Below are 23373 nucleotides of genomic sequence, written 5' to 3' on the forward strand. Positions count from 1 at the left end.
GGGGGTGCGGGCAACTGAAACTATAACGAGGCGCGAACAGGGTCAATGCAGCAACGAGTTGGCCAAAAAACTATTGGCTAGCTCTTTAGTGCGGCACTCAATAAATTGTTGGCGACAAAAATAAAAAAATAAGAACAGCTTACTTCGGCGTGCCGAATATTATGTACCCTTGCGTGAATAATATTCACAAAATATCGCAATTGTGGGCTATATTTGAAAGCTATTTGAATTTGTTTCAATCAAGGTTTTGACTTGAGGCGGATCTCTCTCTCTCTCTTAACAATAATTAAACAAACCAAATGCCAAATATTCATAAATAATCGAAGTCATGGAATGTATGAGAAACTATCCAAAACTAAACAACGAGTCTAAATTACAAAGTTAATGAGGACTCTATAGAGTCGACTGTTGATACAGAACTGGATTATAAGTATATGCCTAATGGAGTCGTGGTTATCTCCTCGCTTTACATATTTCACGACAAAGCCGTAATACCCACCCCAAGGGTATAAGCACGGCAGCTGTAGCTGTGTCTGAAGCACTTGTGGCACTTGCTAAATATACAGCATACGCCATGTGGTGCACAGCATAGTTGGTCAACGTCTTAGCCACGATTTGTTTTGGCCTGCATTCAAAATCGTAGCCAGTTCGAAGCACATTAAAATTCCGACAAGGTCAGCTGACCAGGCAGCCCGATTTTCGATGATGCCTCAGAACGCGGCGCACTCGTTAATTGGGTTGTAAATTTATGTAAGACTCATAAAAGACCTTAAACAGCCTAAGCAGCGGCCCGTCATAAGGCAAACGCTTCAATGAGCAGCGAGTTTCGTGTGAATCGCCAGCTTGGATCTGATGGCTGTGCCGTCAGCTTCCCGAGGTGCAATGGATACGCGACCTTTGACGTTGGACTTGGACGCCTCCCAATCACGAGCGCTGATCGAAGATGACACCTTCAGTTTATCCACTCGCATTGTTGTTTTTGTTTTTGCATGACTCAGCCAGCGATGTTGCAACTGGCCATTGTTGTTGTTGTTATTTTTTTTTTGTTAGCTGCGTTTGTTTTGTCCATAAACAACTTTCAGTCGAATGCGGCCTTTTGCTGCTTGGTCTGCGTAGTTTTTATTGAACTGCCATTTGTCTGCTTATTATTATTGTATTTCCCCTTATTTTGGCAATGGCATTCGATTTGTTATTGTTTTATTGCCGTGGGATAATTAGCACAACAACATTTATTTATTTATTTAAACATTAAGCTGATAAATTGTTGAGTTGATTTACATGAGCGCGAGGTTAAAGTATTTGCTAATTTGTTGTTGAACATTGTTGAACATCGTTCTATAAAATTTGCTACAGCAGCTTCTTTTTAGAACTCTCCAATTATATTTAGTCCTTAGATAGCCTTTAGTCCTTTATAGCTGAGCTAATTATAAACGCTTGTGCTATAATGTGATGACTATAAATTACCAAGTTTCGTTGCCATAATTGCTGCAGCATCAACTTTGCTACAAAGCTTTAGTTTGCAACTTGGCTAAATGAAAAGCTTTAATACTTAGTTAATTTTTAAACCAGTTGCTGCAGTTGAGATTCTAAATTACAAAGGGTAATTTTACTGTAAATGAATTGAAAAGGGAATTTAACAAAAAAAGGGTATTTTTAAGACAACAGAAAATTTTTTAAAATTTATCTGCAGAAACAGAAACCAAAAAGCGTTGAATACATAAAAAGTCATGGAATAGGAAGTATATAATACACATTTACCTAGTTATCTACGAAAATAAATCTGCAAAAGGATATTTGCCCAGGCCCATAGACTCTATATAATCTTGACCAGCATCAACTGCTTAACATTATCGAACTAAGCTTCCTCGATAACTACTAGAGATGTTTAATGTTATCGTTTGTTTCAAATTATCGACGATTACTATCTAATCGATAACTGTAGGTTTTTAGCGCCGGATTTAAAGCTCGAATATCATATCATATTACCAAAAATATATATATTTATATAAACTAAAAGGAGTTGCCTAGCATTTTCTTTTTCAAGTATCATGCATGCACTTTCCTTTGAGTAACCTGAACATTCGATTAAAATCGGAAAATAAACGTAGAACTTTTTCAGGAATGCACCGCCCAATAATTGTAATTATTATTCCGGTCAGGCCTTATAAATTATATTTATCTCATATTCCCACACCATTGCCCACTTTAAAATAGTTGTTATATCATATTTTTATGTAAACAGCACGCGTAGCCAAAGAGCAATTGGCATTTGACCTGTGCTTGCATTTGTCACGCCCAGCCGAAGCCCTGCGGCAGAGTTCAAGGGTCACACAAGCTGCTCAGATTTCAATTGCAATAAATTGTATGACAATGTGTTTCCCTTCACCCCCGTGTTGCTAACCATATATCTTTGTTTCTTTCTACTTGCCATTGACACCTATAATTTTGTGTGCATGTGTGTGTGTGAATGTGAATGCGAATGTGTAAGTGTGTAAGTGTGTGCATGTGTCAGCTGGCCTTTTGCTGTTGACAGCTCAAATCAAATGAAAAATGCACATCTGTCGATTTGATAAACAAAAACAAGTTAGATTGATCTAGTTAAGATTGATTTGCAGATACCCTGTAAACAGCGGCGAGCTGCTTGAGCCTAATCTTCCAACGTTATGGGACGCAAGATATGAACAGAAATCTTTCAAACCTTTGAATTTTGAAAAATAAAAGGATATATTTTGGATATGTGTATACTATATGAGACTGTTATCGATAGCGTGCAAATGGCAGGAGTTAATACATGTATTTTTCTTAGATCGAAAGACCTACCTCTGCCTGTTACATAACAACCCCAAGTCGTAGACAGTGGGTAGAGGGTATCAAAACAAATGAATACTAAATTGTGAGCAAATCGCTTGGCATTTGTGCTGCGATATATTTGGAAAAATCATGCGCCAACAGCTTCACAAGCTGAGGTCCCTTTCCAATGCAGTTGTTTGTTAAGTGGTCCATCTAAATGAGGGGCACGCAGAGTTTGTAATGTGCCCGCTGAGCAGTTGACCCTCCCCCCTTGACAATGCCCCCTTTCAGGTGCTCATAAAGAGCACAGGTAATGCAATATCATTTGGTTGCACTTGGCGGCTGCTGAAGTTGCGGCTGTCAATTGGGCCACAGCTAAGCGTGGCTAATGCCAGCTAACGCATATGGTTAACATTTGGGTATTAGCCAAATTATCAATTGGCCAATTCGCTGACAAGGGGCAGTAAAAGCGCAACGCACAAAAATGCAAGTGTCAATTTCGAACGAAATCAATAAACTTTGAATGGGACATTGAACAACTGCTAGACAGACAGACAGACGGTCGGGCAGACTGACGGACAGTCGGCGCAATCAGGCAGACTCGCAGGCTGCCCCACCCCACGCCCCGCCAATTCATCCATGGAAATCCAGTCGTATGCGCAACGAGTCTGCCCCAATGCGACATTTTGCATGATTTTGCTGACAGAGAAGTTTGCTGACTGTTGACATGTGGTGCATGGGGCGGGGTGCTGGGAGGGGTGAGTGGTTAGGTTGGGGTAGCTAAACCTGATTGCCGTTTAAATTACGAAATCATGCATGTCAATGACAGGCACTAGAATGCCTACAATCAGGGGTTTGATTTTGAAATTATGGAGCATTTGTGTTTTGTAATTAGACCCCAAATACTCGACTACTCGACACAACAGCTGCTGTGTGTGTGTGTGTGTGTGTGTGTGCATTGTTGCGCAGCTTAATGGGGCAATACTTTGAACACTGGCCACGACCTCATCCTGTAAAACCTAACCACATGCCGCAGTGTTGGCACACAAATTGTAAAATGATCCTCACCAAGCACTCAAAGATGGCCTGAAATCTTTCTCTGTGTCTCTGTCTGCCAACTGTGAAATATAATCGCTCAAAATGGATGCGTTGATTACCAGACACACACACACACCTTTGAGTGTGTTAGCCGTGTTAAGAGTGGCACATTGAAGCAGCTTCAAATTTGGCAAATAAAGACTGGGCAAATAAAGAGTCGAAAAGCCGCCTAAATTGTTAATAAACTGTTGGCCAAATCGAGGCACAAGTGCGCAATATATCCATAGTATTAATATTTTAATATAAGGGCAAGAGGGAAAAAAGAGAGAGAGAGAACGAGTTCTAGGATTAGACGCTTAGAAACAGAAGCTAGCGATTGGGTCCTGAAAAGGAATATGTCTGCTTAAATAAAGGTTTTTATAAAAAGAAAAAGTTTGATTCCGCTTATCTAATTTTTGTATATATTATGTGGATGCAGACTATTTTTGTGAGTTTTTATACCAGGATGTTATGCAACCATTTGAAATAATATTCCATGTTCTTTGTCTGCTTTAGAAACGAACTTTGTACTGAGAAACTACTCGCCCACAGTTACGACTTCTGTATTATATATCAAATATCGAATGCATCTCTTATAATCTTTTGTCTGCTTTTGTAATCTTTTGTCTGCTCCATTTTAACAGATTACTAATCAATACCTCTTCGTTTCTTGTAACACATTTTGCCCATATCCATTCTTTCACACATTATTGTAATTCTATTCCATGGCCAAGCACAATTTTTAATTAAGGCCAGCTCACATATGAAATCGAAGAAACTTTATCATTTGGTTGCATAACCAGAATATACTCTAGAGCTACACGCACAACCACTTGACAATTGATAAATATGAATATATATATTGAGTAACACTATATATTTATGTGCACTTGCCATGTTCAGCTTTTAGCTGAGCCGCTTAAACGATGGCAAATTCGAGTCTTTTTATTGCTTTTCAATCGTGCAGCGGACTGTGCGGCATGTGGATGGAGGATGCATGGCAAATTGACATATGAGCTGACACATTTGGGGTCTGCCACGCCCTTTGGCAAACTTCAATTGATTTGTGTGGATGAATTTGCTGGCATGTAGTGTTCATCTGTTATCCTCGGCTTGTGTGTGTGTGTGTCAAGAGCCGCATTTCCACACAAACACAACAATAAAAAAACCACAGCCGAAAAGTGGACAGCAGCAGCAGCAGCAGCAGCAGCAACAATCCAGCACACATGTAATTCTACTTTTCACAAGGACACACACGCACTCTCGCACACATGCACACACACGCGCACACTCACACCCACATATCGAGAGGCATGCACAGTGTCGATGATGATGCGTCAATGCATGCAAATGTTGCTTGCCACAAATAAGTTGGCAAAGTGGTTTTCGGTTTTTGGTTTTCGGTTTTTGCTTGTTGCTGCACTTTGCCAGTGTTGCTGTGGCACTTGTTGTTGCTGTTGTGGTTGTTGACTGTGCTTAACTCAGCTCAATAGCTCTGATTTGCATAATATGGCAACGCCATGCAACAATTTCCTGCTGCCGGCCCTTCACAAACCAACAAATATACAAATACAACTTATTAGGGTTATATATAAAAAATCAAACTAGAATTCTGCCAATTTCATCCTTGTTGCCTTGTTGTTGTTGTGGTTTTTTTTTTTTTGTTTGGGCACTCAATCATACAAACATTTCATTATTCTGCAGGCAGCCAAACTAAACCAATATTTTGTCAGTCGTTGAGTGGACAGCAAAGTGGCCGCCACCCCTCCTCCCTTGGCATGGTCAATATTCGAGCTCTTAGTTAATAGGATTTTGCCAAATATTGTTGTTGGGCGGGCCAAGCATTTGTTTCTGTGTTTACCCAAAAAACACGCAAAGCGGAAATTGCGTGCTCAGCTTCTGTGCGGCTGTCTGGCAACGCTGGTCATAATTTTTGCATTTCATTGTGGCAAATCAAATGATTGTCAAGGAGCTGGTACTAAATCGAGTTAAATAAGTCAATAAATTAAATTAAATAATTAATTCAGCTGTATTCCAATTGGAATTCAGCCTGCCTATGCCCCGCACATCTGGCTAGAGGATTGTTGTAGGTGCCGCCTTGAAATTGGTGACACGACACAGAACCTACGCTCTACGTGCCTGTGTGTGTGTGTGTGGGTGTGTGTGTTTGCGTTGTTAGCCATGTTATGGTCATTTTATGCATTTGCTTGTTCTACAGCAATGCGGCGAGTATGAATTGTACCCCAAATTGACAAGTGTTTTAGTGGGTGTGGCAGCATGTGACAGCAAGACCAAACTGAAAGCTTGACAGTTTCTCCGGCCAGCGGGGCAAAGTAAGTTACTGCTGTTACTGCTGTCACTGTAGCTGTGACTCAAGTGGCTGCAACCACAATATTTGATTTTATGTAGGAACCATGGGTACCATGGGGACAACTGTGTGCTCAAGTGTAAGTGCCGTAAACAGGCTGCAAACATAATTTCCTATTGACATGCATTGCGGCCTCTCTCAACGTCATGCAAACTGTGAGAGCTGTCACATAATTAGATTTATTTGCCAAGTACCCCAAGAAGAGGAATGCAACTTTGAATAATATTGGTTAATGAGGTAATATATATATGCATAAGTAACAGAGGTTGTTCAGTCCAACTTAAGTAACAAAAAACAGACCCAAAATAGCAGCAAACAAATGGAAAGAACTTTAAAATGGTTTTAAAATAAAATATAGGAGCAGCTTTAACCTATGACTTATACAAAATTTGTCAATAGCCAGCTCTGAATTGCCTTAACACTTATTATTATTTTTATATATATTTAATTTATATATATGTACTTACCTGAAATTCACATCCATGCAGGTTAGCTTATTTCCTTCCATTAGTGTTAATGCTGTATGTATAAATCCTTTGTATGCATAAATCTCTGAAAAAAAAAGAAGTTAAGTTTATAAGTAAAATTGATTTAAAAATGGTCTAATAGATATATACTTCCATACATATGCACAATCAAACATACATAGACACATACATACAATCAATAATGCATACATACCTACATACGTACACCTAAATACATGCATCTACTTATTAACTTACCTGCTCCTCCTCCTCCTGCTCCACCGCCAGAAGTTGCTCCTCCACCGGACGTTGGAGTTTCCTGCGTTGTTGAATTTCTGCAGGGCCTACTTGAATTCATGAGAATCGAGTAGTAGAGCATTTGATAAAAATACGTTTTTTTTAATTTGGAGCGCTTACGCATGCCCACGTATTTACATATTTACATGCATACATACATACATACATACATACATACATACATACATACATACATACATACATACATACATACATACATACATACATACATACATACGTACATACATACGTACATACATACATACATACATACATACATACATCTACATACATACATCTACATACATATATCTACATACATACATCTACATACATACATCTACATACATACATCTACATACATACATCTACATACATACATCTACATACATACATCTACATACATACATCCACATACATACATACATCTACATACATACATCTACATACATACATCTACATACATACATCTACATCTACATCTACATACAACTCTACTTACCCGCTCCACCGCCTCCTGCTCCACCTCCGCCAGCCGTTGGAGCCAACGTTTCCTGCCTTGCTTAATTTCAGCAGAGCCTACTTAAATTTTTGAGAATCGAGGAGGAGAGCATTTAAAAATAATTTTAGTTTTAATTTGACTTAGACTGTGTTAAACACAACATTCATGTGTGTGTGTGCGTACACACCTATACATACACATACATTCATTAATACAAACATTTCTACACACACATACATACATATACACTCCCACATACATGCATACATACTCCAAAATAAGCAACTTTTTTACGCTTTTGCTCAACTTAACACATTTTAACCATTTTTTTATTATCTCTATATATAAAACTGTTTTTCCTGACTGACTGCCAGCCTATACACCCATATATATCTATATATATATAGATATATATATATTCAAATATATATAACGATCTAAATATATATTTGTGCAAGCATTCAAGCGGAAATAAAGCTTATTTTAAGCAACGCTTATTTATATATGAGTATTAAAGTTCAGGCATTATAAAATAGAGCTCTGATTTTGGAACCATAAGAGCTTTTGGAATATTTTTTATAGAAGTTATTCCCCATGAAAATTTTCTTATAAATATAGCAGACCATGTCTTGATCCAGTTGTTATGGTATATATTAAAAATATGATTGAAATGTAAAGAACAGTGCAAAGGACGAACTACATACCATATCCAAAAGCGTTTTGCATGTTGGCCACTCATCAGAGCTCCATTTGCAGGCCAGTTTGCCAAATAAGATTTCCAAAACAGCTGCAAACGAGTTACCATCAGTAAATCAGCAACAGGCATTTAACAATTTCAGCTGCCGCATGTCCCAAAATTTGGGTGCAAGCTAAAACCCCATGCAATGCACCGCAGCAGCAGCTCTATTAGGCCTAATCAGAGCTAATTCAGCTAACACACATAGACACACACGCACACATACACACATACAGGGAATAGCATATGTGCACGAAACATTTGGGGCGTTACTGCGGCATGTGGCAAGAGGCAGCGAAACAGGAGACGCAATCATAAAATCTGTGCGCCGCACAACCAAGTTAACATTCAGAGAACAGACAGGATTGGGGCGCAGCCAAATCTTTGCTGATGACAAATGTTGCAACTGTTTTGGAATTGCAGTTGGCAGTTGGCAGCTGGTCAGGCGTGGGTCAGCTCAAGTTGCAACAGCAGTTGCAACTGCATCGGTCACTTATTCTTATTGAAATGCACTGCCAGGCACACACACACACACAGAGACAAACTTGGCAAAGTGCAACTCATAAATGCAGCCCAAGGGGGGAGAACAAGAACTCAACTCGACTCGACTCGACTGCAGTGGTCGCTTTCGGACATGCGTAATTAGGTTTGTTGTTGCCACTAAATATGCGTGTCAAGTTCTAAATGCACTTGCTATGCGTGTTATATGAGCGTGTGTGAGTGTGCGTGGGTGTGCGGCTGGCTAATAACTGCCCTGGCAGTCGGCAAATGTTAATGTCTACGTCTGTGCGGTTGGTCGTCTTGCTCGATGCATTGTTGCCTGCATAAATCATAATTGAAACCTCATTTCCGTTGCAGGCACATTTCACACGCTAGCAACAGACTCAGTCAGTGCCAGGCCACATAATTTGGGTTTGCTTTAATAATAATAAACTGTCATCATCAATACTAACAATTGACAGCAGCTGCAGAGGCTCAGTTGTGGACAAGTTTGTCAAGCTAGCCGAGACACTATTTGGCCGAGATATTCAAAAAAATCATCAAAAAAGGTTTGATTTTCGAACCGAACCCGATTTTGATAAAAATCGTGATGTAACCCCTTGCCATTTTGGTCGATTTGGGTCAAAATTTAGATTTTCTATTTTTTGATGCCAGTCGATAGTACTGATCCTTACGAGTCCAAAATGGTATAAAATTTGAAAATCTAACACTATTTGGCCGAGATATTCAAAAAAATCATCAAAAAAGGTTTGATTTTCGAACCGAACCCGATTTTGATAAAAATCGTGATGTAACCCCTTGCCATTTTGGTCGATTTGGGTCAAAATTTAGATTTTCTATTTTTTGATGCCAGTCGATAATACTGATCCTTACGAGTCCAAAATGGTGTAAAATTTGAAAATCTAACACTATTTGGCCGAGATATTCAAAAAAATCGATAGTACTGATCCTTACGAGTCCAAAATTGGAGTTATGTCGTTTTCAAACGTCATATCTTCCGCGGATATATGTCGTTTTTAGAGCGGCGGAGTTATGTCGCTTCAAAACGACATAATCTCAATTTTCAAACGTCATAATTTCGCCAGAAAGCATCGTGATGTAACCCCTTGCCATTTTGGTCGATTTGGATCAAAATTTAGATTTTCTATTTTTTGATGCCAGTCGATAGTACTGATCCTTACGAGTCCAAAATGGTATAAAATTTGAAGATCGGACACTATTTGACCGACATATTCAAAAAAATCGATAGTACTGATCCTTACGAGTCCAAAATTGGAGTTATGTCGTTTTCAAACGTCATATCTTCCGCGGATATATGTCGTTTTTAGAGCGGCGGAGTTATGTCGCTTCAAAACGACATAATCTCAATTTTCAAACGTCATAATTTCGCCAGAAAGCATCGTGATGTAACCCCTTGCCATTTTGGTCGATTTGGGTCAAAATTTAGATTTTCTATTTTTTGATGCCAGTCGATAGTACTGATCCTTACGAGTCCAAAATGGTATCAAATTTGAAAATCGGACACTATTTGGCCGAGATATTCAAAAAAATCGATAGTACTGATCCTTACGAGTCCAAAATTGGAGTTATGTCGTTTTCAAACGTCATATCTTCCGCGGATATATGTCGTTTTTAGAGCGGCGGAGTTATGTCGCTTCAAAACGACATAATCTCGCCATGATCAGCGGCGGAGTTATGTCGTTTTCAAACGTCATAATTTCGCCAGAAAGCATACAAATTCAAAAAGGTATAATATTTGAAAATCAGACTTTATTTGCCCGAGATATTCAAAAAAATCATCAAAAAAGGTTTGATTTTCGAACCGAACCCGATTTTGATAAAAATCGTGATGTAACCCCTTGCCATTTTGGTCGATTTGGGTCAAAATTTAGATTTTCTATTTTCTGATGCCAGTCGATAGTACTGATCCTTACGAGTCCAAAATGGTATAAAATTTAAAAATCGGACACTATTTGGCCGAGATATTCAAAAAAATCGATAGTACTGATCCTTACGAGTCCAAAATTGGAGTTATGTCGTTTTCAAACGTCATATCTTCCGCGGATATATGTCGTTTTTAGAGCGGCGGAGTTATGTCGCTTCAAAACGACATAATCTCGCCATGATCAGCGGCGGAGTTATGTCGTTTTCAAACGTCATAATTTCGCCAGAAAGCATACAAATTCAAAAAGGTATAATATTTGAAAATCAGACTTTATTTGCCCGAGATATTCAAAAAAATCATCAAAAAAGGTTTGATTTATTGAACCGAACCCGATTTTGATAAAAATCGTGATGTAACCCCTTGCCATTTTGGTCGATTTGGGTCAAAATTTAGATTTTTCTATTTTTTGATGCTAGTTGATAGTACTGATCCTTACGAGTCCAAAATGGTATAAAATTTGAAAATCTAACACTATTTGGCCGAGATATTCAAAAAAATCGATAGTACTGATCCTTACGAGTCCAAAATTGGAGTTATGTCGTTTTCAAACGTCATATCTTCCGCGGATATATGTCGTTTTTAGAGCGGCGGAGTTATGTCGCTTCAAAACGACATAATCTCGCCATGATCAGCGGCGGAGTTATGTCGTTTTCAAACGTCATAATTTCGCCAGAAAGCATACAAATTCAAAAAGGTATAATATTTGAAAATCAGACTTTATTTGCCCGAGATATTCAAAAAAACCATCAAAAAAGGTTTGATTTTCGAACCGAACCCGATTTTGATAAAAATAGTGATGTAACCCCTTGCCATTTTGGTCGATTTGGGTCAAAATTTAGATTTTCTATTTTTTGATGCCAGTCGATAGTACTGATCCTTACGAGTCCAAAATTGGAGTTATGTCGTTTTCAAACGTCATATCTTCCGCGGATATATGTCGTTTTTAGAGCGGCGGAGTTATGTCGCTTCAAAACGACATAATCTCGCCATGATCAGCGGCGGAGTTATGTCGTTTTCAAACGTCATAATTTCGCCAGAAAGCATACAAATTCAAAAAGGTATAATATTTGAAAATCAGACTTTATTTGCCCGAGATATTCAAAAAAATCATCAAAAAAGGTTTGATTTTCGAACCGAACCCGATTTTGATAAAAATCGTGATGTAACCCCTTGCCATTTTGGTCGATTTGGGTCAAAATTTAGATTTTCTATTTTTTGATGCCAGTCGATAGTACTGATCCTTACGAGTCCAAAATGGTATAAAATTTGAAAATCTAACACTATTTGGCCGAGATATTCAAAAAAAATCATCAAAAAAGGTTTGATTTTCGAACCGAACCCGATTTTGATAAAAATCGTGATGTAACCCCTTGCCATTTTGGTCGATTTGGGTCAAAATTTAGATTTTCTATTTTTTGATGCCAGTCGATAGTAACCCCTTGCCATTTTGGTCGATTTGGGTCAAAATTTAGATTTTCTATTTTTTGATGCCAGTCGATAGTACTGATCCTTACGAGTCCAAAATGGTATAAAATTTGAAAATCTAACACTATTTGGCCGAGATATTCAAAAAAATCATCAAAAAAGGTTTGATTTTCGAACCGAACCCGATTTTGATAAAAATCGTGTTGTAACCCCTTGCCATTTTGGTCGATTTGGGTCAAAATTTTGATTTTCTATTTTTTGATGCCAGTCGATAGTACTGATCCTTACGAGTCCAAAATGGTATAAAATTTGAAAATCTAACACTATTTGGCCGAGATATTCAAAAAAATCGATAGTACTGATCCTTACGAGTCCAAAATTGGAGTTATGTCGTTTTCAAACGTCATATCTTCCGCGGATATATGTCGTTTTTAGAGCGGCGGAGTTATGTCGCTTCAAAACGACATAATCTCGCCATGATCAGCGGCGGAGTTATGTCGTTTTCAAACATCATAATTTCGCCAGAAAGCATACAAATTCAAAAAGGTATAATATTTGAAAATCAGACTTTATTTGCCCGAGATATTCAAAAAAATCATCAAAAAAGGTTTGATTTTCGAACCGAACCCGATTTTGATAAAAATCGTGTTGTAACCCCTTGCCATTTTGGTCGATTTGGGTCAAAATTTAGATTTTCTATTTTTTGATGCCAGTCGATAGTACTGATCCTTACGAGTCCAAAATGGTATAAAATTTGAAAATCTAACACTATTTGGCCGAGATATTCAAAAAAATCATCAAAAAAGGTTTGATTTTCGAACCGAACCCGATTTTGATAAAAATCGTGATGTAACCCCTTGCCATTTTGGTTGATTTGGGTCAAAATTTAGATTTTCTATTTTTTGATGCCAGTCGATAGTACTGATCCTTACGAGTCCAAAATGGTATAAAATTTGAAAATCTAACACTATTTGGCCGAGATATTCAAAAAAATCGATAGTACTGATCCTTACGAGTCCAAAATTGGAGTTATGTCGTTTTCAAACGTCATAATTTCGCCAGAAAGCATACAAATTCAAAATGGTATAAAATTTGAAAATCTAACACTATTTGGCCGAGATATTCAAAAAAATCATCAAAAAAGGTTTGATTTTCGAACCGAACCCGATTTTGATAAAAATCGTGATGTAACCCCTTGCCATTTTGGTCGATTTGGGTCAAAATTTAGATTTTCTATTTTTTGATGCCAGTCGATAGTACTGATCCTTACGAGTCCAAAATGGTATAAAATTTGAAAATCTAACACTATTTGGCCGAGATATTCAAAAAAATCATCAAAAAAGGCTTGATTTTCGAACCGAACACGATTTTGATAAAAATCGTGATGTAACCCCTTGCCATTTTGGTCGATTTGGGTCAAAATTTAGATTTTCTATTTTTTGATGCCAGTCGATAGTACTGATCCAGTCAGTGCCAGGCCACATAATTTGGGTTTGCTTTAATAATTATAAACTGTCATCATCAATACTAACAATTGACAGCAGCTGCAGAGGCTCAGCTGTGGACAAGTTTGTCAAGCTAGCCGAGAGCCAACTCTCAATTGTCTGTGTGCGTTAACGTGTTGGGAATTACAATGAGGCAGAAAAGTGCTGCTGTTCCTGTTGCTGCCAAGCAAATGCAATTATCTGCATTCTTTCTGGCGTTGGCAAGGGGGAGAGAGGGTGTGCGAGGCGAAAGTGAAATTCTATCTGAAAGTAGCGCAAGCTGCCGAGTTGGCGAACGAATTGAGGGCCCATTTAAAATGGAATTTAATGAGTTTGCATGTGTTTTGTCAGGCTGTCTTTGCTGTTAGCAAGCAGACAGTTATTCAAGCACTCAAAACACTCACACATTCACACACAAGCACACACACACACAGTCAAACAACCATTTTGCTGCTTCTGTTGCTGTTCTGTTGTACTTGTTGCTGTTTGACTTCAATGGCGCCGCCTGCAAGTAGGCAACATACACGAATTTCGACAAATGCCGTAAAGTAGGCAACGGCTTTTTATGCGCCATTTCCCATTTGTTGCTCACTTTCGCCAAGCTGTGCTGATTGACACAACTGTAACAACAACGACAACAATTGCAATTACTCTGCGCCACACACTTCCAGTAAGAGCGAACGCTGCACTTTGCTCTGCCGTTCCATTCCATTGCATTCCTCTCAGCTAAAGAGTGACTAAGAGAGAGAGAGCTGCGCTGCTGCCGCTTTCAACTGTTGCGCTCTTTGATTCAATCTGCAGTCAATCGCACTCTTTGCTTCAACTTGCAGCTGCCGTAGCCGAACCCTGACCCTGGGCAACATAAATTCGTGTTGCCTGAACTTTTTGCACTTCGTACTGGCGCAAGTGCTGCAGGAGAGCAACAAGAAGCGTCCACATCGAATTAGTTAATTGCATAAAAGCAGCGCAGGCCGATAGAGCGGACAGTTTGGCTGACAAAGTAGCGCGAATGCGTCTACTAAAAAGTCTGGCCATAAACAATGCCAACAAGCTGCAGGCGTGACGCCAGGGCGGATGGTAAAGAGGGACAGTTAAGAGGAGTTACATGCAGTTACTAACTTTGCTGTTGTTCAAGCTAAAGTAAATGACTAGTCATTAGCCACTTGTACAGGGTATTATCACTTTGTCGAGCAGGAGGCATTCATACAGATTCTAAATAGCTTTGACGAGCAGAGTCAAAATGGCAATATATCCCTTAAACGAAAAATGTGTCTATTATTTAAACAGAATTATCTGCAATGCCTACTTGAGTTCATGAGAATCGCATAGTAAGGCAGTGTGTAGTGCAGTTGGAAGTAAGCAGAGGTATAAAAACACGTACATAAATGAATAGTAAAATAATGTAATGTAAAATAATGTAGATATTATATTTTATCTTATTTGAGACTTATGTAAAGTATTAAAGTCTAGTGCAAAGCTGCTCTATGTCGGAAAGAGTATTTAATCTTCGGCAACTTGAAGTTAATTGTTTTCTCTTATTTAACTTGTTTTATTTGTGTGTTGTTGGTTTTGCACACTTTGGCAAAGAGCCCCATTGCAGGGTAAATGAGTTGAAATTTATGTACTTGGGACGAGCTACGCCACGGACAAACATGTTGCACCTATGTAACTAACAACCCGACCAACAACAAACAACCGAGAGGCAACTGCCAACAGCCAACAGCCAAGGGCCAAGAGCTAACAACCAACAGCTAACAACTAACTTGTTATTGTCAGTCGAATCACTTGAATGTGCGCATTGTTCGTATGTCATTATTGTCGTTGCTCACCGGAAATGTCCTGGCGATTGCCTGGCAAGGACATTGCCTCGCAATGGCGCCAGACGGACGCAATGCGCGGGCGGCTGAGGGGGCGGGTGTGCCAATCTCTTGCTGCAAATACTGCACTAAACTCTGTTGAAGAATGGAACACGAAGTGGGGATCAATACACTAATTGGTCGAAGCATCTAATTGTTAGCTGTTCGTGCTTAAGATGGGCTGGGTGAGTGCAGAAGGGAATGCCAGATGCCACCGACATATCAGCATCATTGCAATGTGTTGGGCATATTTCGCGTCCAAACAATTATATAAAAACCTCAATTGTAACCCGAATTATAATCGAATTTTGCAATTTCAAAGAAAAACTAAATGCAGTTGTGGTTAAATAATCAAAATATTTATAAGGTTTTTGTATATTTGTTTGATTGGATTACTCAATCAGTCGAATCTCGCCGTATAATTGCTAACGAAAATATTATTAAATTATTTTGTGCATTCAGTTATTTTCCCAACCAATTTTTACGAATATTTTTTGCAAATTAATTTTGTAAATATTTGCAACAAAATAATCAGCAGAATACAAATTACAAAAAATTGCATTGCAAAATATAAAGGAAAACCGATCATTTCCCTGGCAATCAGCGAAGCGTCAAAACAATTTCAAAAACACGCACAAACAAACGCGTGACAGCAAGAAATGAAACAAATAATATAATGAAGCTAAACCAGACAAAAAAATCAAGAATTAAATAATAAAGAAAAAAAAATTGTGAAATTAACTCAAATAGAAGCAGCGCATAAATCATATGTGGCATGACATGTGTGAAATTACTTAATTAAATTAATTTTTGGACTGCGCACAGCATGAAAAGTGTGTGGCGAGTGTGTGTGTGTCTGTGTGTGTGTGCGTGAGAGTGTGTGTGGGAGAGACAGAATAAGAGACAAATGATGTGACATAAAAAAATGATGACAAATGCGCATAATTTATGGCATGTCAATGCCTGAGCAATTTCGTTAGCTAATTAAACAGCAGCCAATTAGCGGATGCTGGGTAATAAATAAAATATAAAGATTTAAATCAAAGCTGGTCTAGAAATTGCTGCAAATTGATAATTACCCAAATAAGAGCTAGCTGACAAGAAGAAAATAAAGGCTAAGGCTTAAAAGAGAACTAAACCAAACAGGACTGCTAATGAGAGCTTGACTAAGATCTTAAAGCTACTTCAAGTCGAATGTAATCCCTCCATTATATTCGCTTTATTCATTCAATCCTAAAACTACTTTATTTCAAGCTGTGTTTTTCGTTATTATTGCGCATTAATTGTCTTGCATACTTTTTTGGGCTTCACTTTTCACAGAAAGTTTTTGTTAGCAATTTGCACAGTTCTTTGGGAAAAAACAAAAGGCTTTAAAACACAACACGCATACGCCGCGTTGACTGCAATGTTGTTGCCTAAACAACAATGCGTTGCGCTGTTTGTTGCAGCCTCTTGAACCACACCCGCACACACACACACACACACACTCAGAGGCTGTGGCATGCATGTCACAATGCGGCAAACAGGGGCAGCAACAACAACTACAACAACAACAAGAACAAAACATTTAAATCAAAATGATAAAGTTGCATACTTGAGTAGAGTTATGCGAGGGCGTGGGCGGGGGCGTGTCAAGGATGAGATGCTGCGAGCTTGTGCTGTGCCTGGGGTTGGGGTTGGGGCAGAGGCTGAGGCGCACAGAGCGCGGCAAATAAATATGAAAACATTTTTTCTCGTTGCGGTTAGCCTGCGAGTTGCTGTTGTTGCTGCTGTTGCTCGTTGTTGCAGCGTGCCTCAACGAGCGTGCAAAATAATATGCCAACAACAATGGCAGTTGAAACACAAACAACGCAGCAGCAGCAGCAACAGCAGCAGCAAAGTTGAAAGCAAAAATAATAATGGCTAGACCCCGTTGTATTGTTGTGTAGCATCTACAACGCTAACAACAACATTGTTGCATGCCACATGTAAAACGCAATGACAACAACAATAGCAGCAGCAACAACAACAACAACAACAATTTGATGCCAGCAGACACCGCACTAAAAGATACTCGCAGTTGCAGCTATTTTCATTTTGTTGCCGCTCTGCTTTCTGCCTGTCCGTCTGTCTGTCTGTCTGTCCAACTGTCTGTCCAGCTGTCCTTTCATTTGGCTGTCCTGCACATAGCTGATTTGCTTTAGCCGTAGCCAACAGCGTGCTGCAAATTAATAATGAAACACCTATATTTGGCTTAACTTTATTCATTGTTTATTAGCCAAGGTAACTAGAAATGAAGGGCTAACAAAAATAGCCAGTAAAATATTTGTTGTAGTTATCTGAAGCACTTTCATGCTTCAGTTGTCAATTCTGTTTGTTCTACTAACTACAATCCTGACATGTGCAACCTTCAATAGCTAAAGCACCTCGCAATTTCATTTCTTTACTCACTTTTTTTTCACACTATCCATTTAATCTGCCGTTCGTTGCATCGTTGATTTCCATTCCATCATTCAGCCGTAGACAATTTCTAATGTATTCCAATCACAATTTTGGTTTTCGGTTTCTTTATTTTCGCCCCATTTTGTTAAAAATGTTTTGTTGACAGTTGCGATGCGACCCTCCCCCTCCCCCCCTCCTCATTTCCTCTTCACTCCAACACGATGCACACATGGCGACAAGTTGCCTTCTGTGCAGTGTCAGAATTGTTGTTGTCTTTGTTGGTGTTGTTGTTGTATTCGCAACTCTCTGCTGTTTGTTTTTCATTGTTGTCATAACTGTTTTTTGTTTATTCTGCATTTTTTCTAGCTTTTTTGTAATTTTGTTCGTTTTTTTTTTTTTGTTTTTCCAGCGTGTGGGTAGAATCCACTCATATGTGTACTGCGAGCTTTGTTATTGTTATTGTTGTTGCTACATAAATTTCAACGTGACATTTAGACACTAGACGGCGGTCCCCGTTCAAGTGCCTGCAACATCATGACGCGGGTGTGAGAATTGTACAGAGATTTGCGACTCGCCGCATTCTTGACTCCTCTTCAAACTCCCGAAACTCATTGTCACTTTGTCAAATGATCTATGACAATCAGTCAAAGGGCAAAAACTTGGACCTTAGCTTTTGAATGGGCAGAGAACGAGACGCATATGGGAAAAAATCACAAAGAGAACGAATGCTTATAATTCCCAAACAGTTTGAGCGCCAGCTTCGCCTAATAAATTTCTCAATATGACATTTATTACCAGTCGTAAATGCCTTTGTGCATTTCCTAGCTACTTTTACAATACCTGTCCAATCTGACAACCAATTCCACCTGTTTTAAACCCAAAAGGGAGAACTTCTTTAGCAAACTTTCGAACGCTTTCTCGGTACTAAGCTAACGTTTTTTTCGGAAATTTCTGCAACAAATTTTCATCATAAACTTCATTTACACGTGCACATGATCTGCGCCATTTGGCTTTAAGCTTAAAAATTTGCATTGTGTTCTTTGAGCAGCGTGTGTTATATCTCGACTTTGGCTTTTTGTTCAAACTTACTTAAGCGACCTTCACTTGAAAACTCTTGAAACTCTTGCATATATTTCCCTTATGAATAGCAAGCTCTTTGCTGCCATGACTGCTATCATAAGGCGCGCACACACACACATACACACATACACACCCGGCATACAGTGCGTATGATAAACGCGAGCAAAATTCGTTGGCTCGTTGCGCATACGTCACGGTGTACGGCGCCACGCTATGCGATTCAGCTAACGCTTATCTGGCCAAGTTTGAAGCGCTCTCAAGTGCACTTAACTAAAACTGAGCGTTGCTTAAAACAACAACAGCAGCAGCAGCAGCAGAAGAAGCAACTAACGTGTGCGGCATTTTATTAAAGTCGAAGCAGTTGCAAGACCTATGTGCAACTTAAAATGCATTTAAGCGCCCAAAGTTGCACAATTCTGCGACTATCAAACAAAACTTTCTGTCAAAGCAACAGCAGCAAGAACCAAAAGTGTCATCATGGCCAACACAAGTAACAGCAGCAACAACAACAAGTCACACACATGAGTTATTGCATTGTCGCCGGCGTCGTTGTCCTTGTTGTTGCTGTTGCTGTTGTGGCTGGCGGCCTTATTCAGATCCTGCTGCTGCCTGCTGCCTGATCCTGGCTGTTGTTGTCGGGACAGACGGATTTAGTGGCGCTTAGCACACAGAAAAAGTACAAGAAGAGCAAACGCAGCACAAGAAATGCAAACGCCAACTGACCCCCTTACCACTGTCCCCTTGTCCCCTTGCCCACCCCCCTCCCGCCCTCAACTACTTCAGCTTAGCCTTCAAAAAGTGTGGACACACATTGACGCCCCGTGCCGGCTCCTGAAACCCAATAGAAACACCGCCCAGTGCAAGTCTTTGTCTCGCGTTATTTGTTAGCACTTCAAAAGGATTTTAATCAAAGTTTTCAAGTGGCACAATGTCTTTCCATCTCTCTCTCTCCCTCTCTCGCTCTCTCTATCTTTATCTATCTCTATTTCTCTCTCTCTCTCTCCCATCCAAGTTTTTTGGTTTATCTGAGTGCACTCATTGCCCGGTTCCTTACTTGCAGATTTATATGCCATCACTCACTGTGATTTAATTATCTTTTGTGTTTTCTCTTTATACTTTTTTTGTTTTTCTTTTCGTTTACCACGCACAAAATTTATGCGACGAGTTGAAATAGATTCGTGGATAGATTTGTTCTTAAGTGCGTTGATGTCCATTATCCGGGCTTATGTTACGATTGCATTTTCTTGGCTGGAAGGGGGGGAGGCGTGGGATGAACGTTCGAAACTTTCAATTGATTTAATTAAATGTAACAACAACAAAGCTATAAAAACTACTCTCGAACTCGAAATATTCATTTTGCGCACATTTTCAACTTTCCACTTTTGCTGCGGTTGACACCATATACCACTGCACAGCAACTGCCCCTGTTGCTCCCGCTGCTCCTCCTCCTGTTGCGGCAGCTGCTGCTTTAGCTGCAGCTCGTGCTCCTGCTGTGCCCGTTGCTTTTCCTGCTGCTGGTCAGAGGCGTTTGTGTCCTGTGGCCACTTGTGGCACTTAACAATTTTGGCAGCGCGACGTTTTCAAGTTGTCTCGTCGCTGACGCTTTTTTTTTGACGAATCATCCCCTCGCTCAATCCCTGCCCTAGCCCTTTGCTTTTGATTGACTGGCTGCGTGTTTTTGACGCAAGCCAAGTGCTTAGGCTGTTGTCAAAGCGCCATCGGAATGGATATGAGTACTTAGCCCACTCGTCATCTCTTCGTAACTTGGCACTAGCACCACAAGTGCTTGTCACTGAGATACGCCGAAGGTGGCTTTTAACGTTGATGGGCAACAACAGCAGCAAAAACCTATTGGCTGCTATGGTTATGGCTTTCAACAGGGCTGCAGACTAGTTTATTGGAAATGAAAATGTTTTTCAAACTGAAGCGACTAAAAAAACGCACAATCGCAGTGGAGACAAAATTGAGGCAATTAATAGCTTAAAGCTAAGACCTTTAGCAGAGTATTGTAAGAATTGTGAGTTTATCTAAAATCTGAAATGCTCTTTGACTACATGCTAAAAGTGCGATAAATATTTATATCAAAGATCTAGTCCATTTACCACCATATTACAGCTCACTGCGCTGTCAACTTATTCAAATTCAGCAAGTAATAAAACATTTGTTATGAACTCGCATAATTAATTTTGAATACCGCATATTTTAAGCAGCGCATTTGATACGAAATCGTAACTATTTCCAGCCCTGCACAAATAGCGAGCCCGCATAACGCTCGAAATGAAAACTTTCCATAATTGTGACCGCAGTTTTTTGTGCCCATTCGATATGCAGGCATAAAAAACCCAAAAGCCCAGAGCATGTCGCGCCATTAAAGTGGGATTTATGATTGAGCCTAAGAGTATGCAACGCTTTTTGTGTAAACGCGATTGCCGCCTGTTGCTGTGCTAATTGTTGTTGCTCTCGTGGTATTTTGATTAATTTAAAATCAAAAAATATGCAAAAATTTTGTCAATGCAAATTACAAAAGCCAAAATGCAAAAGCCTAAAAAACCGTTTTGCAGCTGTACAACTCTTCTTGCCTTTAACGGCGCGTGTAAATGACTGACTCTGTGTGCGGGTGTGTGAAGATGAGGTTCAAGCGTAAACGTAATTAAAATAGCTGAATATACGAATCAATAAACAAATTGATTATGCAAATTTACTGTTTATTTGCATGCCAGTTGCCATTGTTCGTGTGAGTGCGAGTGTGAGTGCGAGTGTGTGCAATTTATCTATATATTGTTGTTTGTTAGGCATTAATCGCTTTTGTTGCAGATGCCAAATTGTTTGCTAACATTATTTTTAGTTAAATTTATATGCATTTAATGCTCAATCGGAGCGGAAATAAAAACTCGGCTGTTTTTATATATTTTGGCAGACTGAAAAATCAACTGTAAAAACCGGAAACGGAAAGCAACTGTTTTCCAGTGCGCGGAATGGGCGCAAAGTCCTGACTGTTTTTGTAATTGAGTTATTTTTGTAATTTATAAAGCGCCGCATGATTGCAATAATGAAGTGATGTGTGTGTGGGTGTGTGTTTGGGTGCTGCCATTAAATGTGTTTTTAATTAAACATAAGCAACAAAATGCAAAATAACAATTCGAAACAACATAAACAAATGAAAATCAAATTAGCGTAAAAATAACCAAATTGAATGCCCATTTTGCAGGCAAACTCTACAGTTGATGTTGCAGATTGATAAAGATAAATTGCAGCATGTATTGATTGAAGATTTGAAAGCCTTTACACAGCAACAGTTCATTTATCAACGGCCCAAATTTAATTTCGTACTCGAACAAATTGCAACATGGCATCTGATTAAGCCAGCATTCAAATCTAACCCGCTTTAAGCTGTCAAAGCTGAATACGTGTTCCACTCAACTCACTAAGTTGCAGATTGATAAATAGAGTGAAAAGCTAAATTGGATGTCTATTTTTGAAGAGAGAAGGGATAACTAACAGCTGGAATAGCTAATCATACTAATAGCAACATTAACATTTAAAAAGCAGCTGTAAAACGACCATTATGGGTTATGTTAAGTTTACAGAATTATTTTTACTGTTGATTAACAGTGACTGCTACGTTGAAGGCCTGCTTTTATCAACTGTTAAATAGTAGGGACATTTACTTACCTTTAAACTGATTTGCCGCTGCTCTAACTGCCACTTTCCGTTCACATCCTGTTTTCTCTTTTCCATTAGCTTTTTCACCCTTCCTCCTTTGGTTGGGCCTTCCTCGTCGTGTGACTTTCAAATCGCTTAAATTGCCTGTAGAAAGTCAAGCGAAGAGTCATTCGCATTGGCATAAGCTGTCTCCCAGTTGCACCTGACGCTTCCGCAGCTGCTGCTGCTGCGCCCAGCGGCAATGTCAAGATGTCGTGGTGCAACCCACTGTCTTCCTGGCCTGCATCTGATGCACAATGGCAAATTGTTGCATCCGTTTTCTTTTAGCTTTTTAAAAGCACGCACACACACACTCACACAGAAGGGCTGCCGCACCATGCATTCACATTTGCATGTGCGGTGGTTCTCCCGCTCCCATTCTCCTGCTGTTGCTGCTGTTGCTCCTCGAGCAGTTCCTGCAATGACTGTTTCCTGCAACACACACCACCACACACACGCGCACACACATGCACAACTATACACACTCATATAGAGCCGCTTATGTTGTTTGCTTTCGTTTTGCATTGTGTTGTTGCTGCCTTTTGCACCGCAAATTGCCTTTAATTCATTTTCCGCAATTACCGTAGGCGCAACTGTGGCCATTGGGCAACATTGAGCAATGGGCGTGGCACACTCATTATCATGCATGTCAACTAGAACAGCCAACGTCCCACCCCATTTTCTCCTTATACTGTCTGCATTTTTCCACATGTGATGCGCAT

The 23373-nt window shown here is 39.5% G+C and overlaps 1 protein-coding gene across 1 annotated transcript in view; it reads right to left on the bottom strand.

Annotated features, from left to right (window-relative positions):
• The window catches only part of LOC115771246, a 30083-nt gene that overhangs the window by 6445 nt on the left and 265 nt on the right, over positions 1-23373 (bottom strand). Inside the window, exons 2-4 of the mRNA XM_030716847.1 lie at positions 7502-7578; positions 6961-7046; positions 6703-6787 (exon numbers count right to left, since the gene is read on the bottom strand). Coding sequence (XP_030572707.1) covers positions 6703-6787; positions 6961-7046; positions 7502-7578 — 248 coding nt within the window. The remainder of the gene's footprint in view (positions 1-6702; positions 6788-6960; positions 7047-7501; positions 7579-23373) is intronic.

This window comes from Drosophila novamexicana, unplaced genomic scaffold (assembly GCF_003285875.2).
Source record: "Drosophila novamexicana strain 15010-1031.04,08,12 unplaced genomic scaffold, DnovRS2.1 tig00000024-arrow-pilon, whole genome shotgun sequence".
Lineage (NCBI taxonomy): Eukaryota > Metazoa > Arthropoda > Insecta > Diptera > Drosophilidae > Drosophila > Drosophila novamexicana.